At 34.0% G+C, this 7106-nt stretch overlaps 1 protein-coding gene across 1 annotated transcript; it reads left to right on the top strand.

Moving 5' to 3' along the window:
• The first annotated feature begins 1384 nt into the window (after window positions 1–1384).
• On the top strand, window positions 1385–5440 carry LOC136506908 (protein ZINC INDUCED FACILITATOR-LIKE 1-like). Its single transcript, XM_066501794.1, has 12 exons — window positions 1385–1393; window positions 1464–1590; window positions 2284–2324; window positions 2764–2824; window positions 2935–3037; window positions 3160–3262; window positions 3349–3402; window positions 3494–3556; window positions 3652–3701; window positions 3776–3851; window positions 4776–4976; window positions 5426–5440. Exons 1-12 carry the CDS (start codon window positions 1385–1387, stop codon window positions 5438–5440), a joined length of 903 nt encoding a protein of 300 aa, XP_066357891.1.
• The last annotated feature ends 1666 nt before the right edge of the window (window positions 5441–7106 follow it).

Genomic DNA, 7106 nt, shown 5'->3' with positions numbered 1-7106 from the left:
TTACTTTTGGCTGTAGAGTACAGATTAATCTAACAAGGAGAGCATCATATCAGAGCATGAGAGCAAGACAGAATTTTAAGTTTGTCGGAGGCGTATTGAATGGCGCGGAACACCGAGCTCTGCGTGCTGATTCAGTTAAGAAACCTCTCTTGTGGCAATTACAGGGAGCAGTATATGTTACAGGATAAATCAAATCTGCAAACTAACTCAAATGATCTGATCGATACGATCCCTTGGACGATACATCAATGGACATGTGTTACACATATCTTAACAAGATTCACTCATAGTCATAGCAATCAGTTGATGCCTAATCCAATTTAAAGAATATATAACCGTTTGCACGATCCAGCAAGTGCGGCTCGCCCAGTCCACATTTTCATTTCGTGGTAGCAGCTGAAGGATCACATCACATGAATTAATATTGGATATGCCATTTGCCACGTGTTTGCCAGAGTAATTCCACGTGTGAGCACGCGCGCTTATATCCTTGTGAGCTTAGCTATCATTAATATTGACATGCAGCTCTAATCGTGCTACCACGTTGAACTAATATAATATGCTCGATCAGCTGAGATCTCATTTGACAAAATAACAAAGACATGTCGATCGATCTGGGACGACTATGAAGAAGAAGCCATGTACTAGTGTAGAAATGATGCGATTTTAATAAATAGAATACTAACTCTTTTCTGTAATTTATTTTTAGAGGGACATATATTGGATCAGACATTGGTCTTAGCTTTCTAAAAGAGAAAGAGGTAAGGGTTTTGAAGGAAGGCTGTAGACGAATTGAAGTCTTGGTGCTAGATTTTTTTTTGGAGGATGGAATGGAGACACAGGAGAAGAATTGAGAACAACGTTCTTGTGGCTTTGTGTGTGAACTATGTGTTTTTTCGTACGTCTGTGTGAGGTGTCCTGCGTTGTTTTCAGTCTGGGTCGTCGGATTTGGGTCTAAGTATCCTTGAGTTTGTATTGCAGGATGTACTCATTCACTTGTGAATGGGGTAGACCGCTGGAAACATTTTCCTTAATCTACAAAATTTGTTAGTCTCCCAAACCAGTAGTTCGTTTACACCAGAAAAGGTCTACTCGATCGCAGAGTCTTAAATCTCTCCCACTAGTTAATTCTGTAACGCAAGCAGCGTGCGTGTGCATGCAGATAGTTTATAGGATCGCAGAGATATGAGGGTGTCTTGATCAATCAGTCAGGGTTCACCTTGCATTATTGAGCTGAGATTCCACCCAGCACATGCATGATCACTTCTGACTTTTTGTTTCTTGTCCAGATCGACCTCATCAGAAGCACAGTACCTGCATGCATTCACATTATTCTGGCATTTATGTATATATACATATAGTTGCTTGGCACTGAACCAGCTGCATGCACAAGGTAAGAAACCAGCAAGAAGAGAAAGAGAAGATGGCCAACGGCAATGGTGAGGTATGTGTGCCATTGCTAGAGACCAAGCCTGATCGATGTGTATTTCGACGGCTGCCCTGGCTGCGCCATGGATCGGAGGAACGCGGAGAACAAGGGGATCCCATACGCCCTCTTCTTCCATATGTGGATCATCAACCTCGTCACCTGTATGTGCTCGATCTCTTCCCAGCTACTTATCTCTAAATTCTTGATGATCTGCATTCTGGTTTCTATATATATATTCCAGCTCAACTTTGCTCATCAGGTGATTGGCTAACTAGGGCCTGCCAGCTGGGCATTATATTATATTTCAGCTCTGCTATTTATGCTCCTTCGTCAAGCTAGCGAAAATGGAATTTACAGGAACAAAATTTTCTTAATGTTGACGCTGTCAATAAATGGTCCTCAATTTGCAAAGAAACGTAGTACTCTATGTTCTCTAACACTATGTTGCTGCTTCTCATATATATTGCTTCCCTGTTCAAAATTGTAAGTCACTTTTGCTTTTCTAGATTGATATATAGTTTTTGCTATGCATCTAGATATGCTAATTTATTTGAGATCGTGTGGTCCGGACACCACACCTGCAAAACAAAGCAACTGCTGATATATAGCATATCTTCGGTACATTCATAAGTTTTTTGTATGCTATGGTCACCAAGTTGGCACAATATGCTCCATATGAAAGAAATAAAAAGAAACCATTTTCTGATTTCAACATCTTTGACAAAGTCAATATTTAAGAGATGTGCTCTAATAAGTAATGACTTAAATTCAATATCTTTATTCTTTGTTTATTTGTCTATCCTTGTATATGCATATGGATTTTTGCTGATACCCATGATCCCTCTTTATTCTAGGTCTGCCAATATCATCATTATTTTCCTTCTTGTATTTCATGGTAAGATAAACATCGTCGAATATACCATGACCATAATGTTATTTGTTGGGTGCCTTAACTACACATGTGGTTTTAATGAACCTTGTAACTGCATTCTGCTGCTACATATACCTATATATGGGCTTTATTAGTTTTAGATTCCATATACATTGCAATATAACATTTGCACTAGAGTTAACATACCAAATTTGGAACTATATACAGCTAGATAAATGTCTAGTTTTTTTCCTTAACTACATAGATATGCATGCTAGGTCATGTGAAAGAGTGAACATGTGTAATAGATTTGTTTAACATGCTCTTAGCTAGTCATCTAACTTTTTAATAATGCTACGGCTGCACGTTATTGATGTTATATTGTATCAATTCATTACTGTTATTTTTGCCTATACAAACATGGGACCTACTCAATATAACATGATTTGCTTCTTAACAACAGGTAAGAGATTTGCATATTGCCAAAAGAGTAGAAGATATTGGGTTCTATGCTGGTTTTGTAGGTAAGAATCTTCCAACTATCTGAAAGATTTGTATTTGCACATATCCATATATTTCTTTGCACATACTCATTTTGAAATTTTGATTAATGCCCTATTCTTAATTTGTGTAGGTGGATCATACATGCTCGGTAGAACTTTGACTTCCGTAGTTTGGGGAATGCTAGCAGATCATTTTGGGAGGAAACCAGTTATTGTGATTTCGACTTTCTCAATGTTAGCAGTTCTGCTCTCTACGAATATCATGTTGAGTTAATCAACCATTGGGACATACATATGCGTTGACTAGTATATTGCACCAGTCCTTGATTACTTGTGGGTTTCTATTTGTATACCAGGCTTGTATTCAACACCTTGTTTGGATTAAGCGGGTACTACTGGATGGCAATCGCTACACCATTTCTTCTTGGTTTTTTGAATGGATCACTTGGTATAATGAAAGTACGATGACTAAGGAAACTAATAAAGTTTTCTGGATTATTTAAGCATTTTACAATTATTAACTTGGCAATTATTGATCTTTACAGGCATATGCAGTTGAAATTTGCCGACCTGAGCATCATGCTCTTGGAATATCACTTGTAAGTTTAAAAGTCATAGCAACGTGGTTTTCACTATTGTGTTCAGCATAATAACTTGTCAGATTATGAAAAATAATTTATTTACAATTAGGTTACCACATCATGGTCAATGGCTATTATTATTGGACCAGCAATAGGTGGATATCTTGCACAGGTATTCATCAAACTTACAGTTATTAAGAGTTTTTATCCCTATATACATTAATGATGTCATAGTTGTATATATATTACCTTTGTTTTGTTTGGCAGCCAACACAAAATTTTCCAGAGTTATTTCCTGCCAACTCATTATTTGGAAGGTATATTACGTGTTAAGTATGCATTACTATTTAAATAATTTATTTTAACTTACTAATTCTTGAAATTTCAATAGGTTTCCATATTTTCTGCCATGTTTATGTATATCAGTCGCCTGCTTTGTGATTCTGATAAGTTGCATATGGCTCCCGGTATGTGTGATCAATCAGTGTTATCCTTACTATATTACGTATTCATTGCTTTAATTTCACTTAACTTCTTTTTCTTACTATACTTAAGAGTATCAAAGATACCTTATTTCATGTTTCTAGTGCAAATTAGCTTGAATTAAATACTAAGTGTATTTGAAAGAGCAATGCATTCCGCATAAAAAGGTATCATAGCATTGTTATTGTGTGATTATTAGTCCCACATAAAAAGGTATAATAGATTAGGACCAGCTTATATAAGCCTTTGTTATTTTTACAGAGGAAGTTAATTTTCTTACAAGAATTAAAATGGTTTAATGTAAGTTAACTTTAAGGTATAATATAGGTTAGGTCCAATTTATAAAGGCTATGGTATGATTTAATATAAGAGTGAAAGTGATTAAAATGGTTTGATGTATTCTCGTCCAATCACACACAAATTAGCTGGAGATACTAACCATTAGCTATCGAAGCGATATTCGGCGACATCCATGGTATCATAGCCTTTGACTTAAACCCTTAACATTCAGAAAAATCCCATAATTTAAATTAAGTAATCTTATTCCATTTTATGGACATCCATTGGTTAGCCATAAATATTCATTAGTCAATTGTAAAATGATTTAACACTACCTCTAGTATTCTAAAAAAAATAATGTATGTACAAAATCTACCATCACCCATTGTCGATCCAGTGATCTATAAAGTTTTCAAGTTGCACTATAAGACATGGCATTTATATGAGGTTTTTGTTTGACCACACTTTTTCGTTAGTCTCTACAACCTTATTATTGTAATACCATTGAATTTATTAGTATAGTCCATAAAATATTTATATAATTTCACCAATTCATAGTGACTTATCCAATATTTGTATACATTATATTTTTTTCTTATAGAAAATGTGGTGCATAAATATTTTTTCAGGAGACATTGCATATGCACAAACTTGACAAAGAGGAAGATCAAACAACTAGATCTTTGTTGGCACATGTTTCTGATTATGAAGAACCTATTAAACAATATAATATTCCAGCTACAAAGAAAAGCTTATTTACAAATTGGCCACTTATGTCATCAATTGTTTTATATTGTATCACTTGCTTTGATGATGCCGCTTATACAGAGGTATGTTTAACTACTTTTGATTGGGCTGCCCATTTCCTTGCTATAATATGAGCTCATAATTATACTATCTTTACAAGCCATATAAGCATATGACTTCACAATAATTTTACCATATTGTGAGATTAAGTATTTTTTATTTGTATGAAGGAATATAATATCACTTGATTTTACTATGTACTAGCCCAAATTCAGTGACCAAAGATATATAAGCATGTAACTTGGAGTTATTGTGAAAGATTAATTTAGGAAAAGATTAATATCCCTATTTGTTTAACTTAGTTAAAGCTCAGAACTAGAAAACTACAGTTCTAATTTTAGCACTATAACTTAAGTTAAATTATTTATCTAATAAAACTACGTTTATGTCATAGTTAATTTAAGTTGTAGAAAGCACAATAAATATATATAACCATGTCTTTATCTTAATAAAACTATGACTTTTTTTACAGTTATTTAGTTGTTGAAATCATACTAAGCCTATTAGGGTCTTGTCAATAGAAGCTATAAATTAGTTTACATCGTCACTGTCAAAAAAGTCAATACTGTTGAGTGAGAGAACGAACGTATACAAAATTTTAAGATTCATATGTGCATGACTTATATTTTGTTTGGTTCATTTATATAGGAATGACTAGTGAGTACCAAAAGTAGAATTATGTTAAAATAATAACATTTTTTAACCTATGGAATAATATTTTCTCATATGCTAAAAGTTCAAGTTCTACACAAACTGAATCATCAGGTGTTTGCTTTGAGTAACAAATTAAAATTTACCAATAATTTTCTATGTTATAGAATGAGTTGTGTCACACCCTAAAATTTCTAATTTTGGGTTGTGCATAGAAAACACTAATTAAAATAAATGTTTTGATATTTGGATAAAATTTACCAATCTTAGTTTGAACTAGCGTAAATTTAGTTATAGGAAAAATGTGAATTTTCAAACTTTTTCAAATTAATTTGACAGGCTATTGCTTGATGTGATGCTTGGTTGTTGATTTATTTCATGTTGTGAGAAAAGATTTTAAAAATGCGTTTAGTAAGTCGATCTTCTTTCTCCAGCAATTCTTAGTCTTTCTCACCGATCAAATTCCTTGTTTTCCAACTTAATATTTGCTTGAGATGTATCCTAAAATCTTTTCCATGAAATCCAAATCACTCATTCCTGCTCACTATTCATCAACCTATCTCCATGGATTTCTCGGGAATTTCTTCAGCTTTTTCTGAAACTTGTTCCCACTTGTTTGTGAGCATAATCTAATTTTTAAATGCTCCAAAATATCTTTTCATGAGCTACAAATACTTTATTTGGATTCGTCTTGTTCTAAAATATCTCTGAGAATTTTTCCTGAATTTTCGGAGCCTTCGGTGTATTTTTCGTGGCTTAAAATTCAATTCTGGACTTTTCTAGAATTATTTTATCCATGAAATTAATTAATTCCGAAAATAATAAAATATCTCAGATTTCCTCATGCCCAAAGGCCCATGTCTTTATTTACTAATGGGCTTTAATAATTAATTAGGCCTATTAGTAAAGGTGGAGGGTACAACATCAATTAATTAGTACCATATTGCTAGTTGATGTAGATGTGGGGAGTTCTCCGCCCTATATATATGTACCAACCCATTGGGTTAAGCACACCAAAACTACCGTATGAGGAGCCCCTAGTTTGGGAAATCCTTCGTGTAGTAAATTGATATTTCAACTCTCCTTGTCATGCCATCATCGGCCAACTCCGACGAGCTTTTCCGGCCATCTTCGTCCTCATCTCCGAATCTAGGAAAAAGATGAGGTGAGTTATAAGTTCGCCATGACTTAATTACAGTTCTGCCATCGATCTTTTAATCTCCGCCGTTTCTTCGTTTTAAGTTCGATTCGAGTCGTTTTAGTTGCGTTGGTTTCGTAACGTTGAGCTCTATGCAGTAGTGTTGATGTTTTCATGTCGCATTATTTTCCATATATAGCTAAATATTAAATTGATTAACATGCTTGTAATTAGTTTTATAATTAAAAGTATTTTAGGTTTATACATCGTGCTTTCATAAATAAATGTTAATATGATTAATATCAACAATAATGTTTTCTCGATTATAATTTGTTTAGATCAGCCTCGAAACATTTAGTTGTTC

The sequence above is a fragment of the Miscanthus floridulus genome, chromosome 15 (assembly GCF_019320115.1).
Source record: "Miscanthus floridulus cultivar M001 chromosome 15, ASM1932011v1, whole genome shotgun sequence".
Taxonomy (NCBI): Eukaryota; Viridiplantae; Streptophyta; class Magnoliopsida; order Poales; family Poaceae; genus Miscanthus; species Miscanthus floridulus.
The sequence above is the reverse complement of the archived record's forward strand: the minus strand, read 5'-3'. Positions and strand labels throughout refer to the sequence as shown.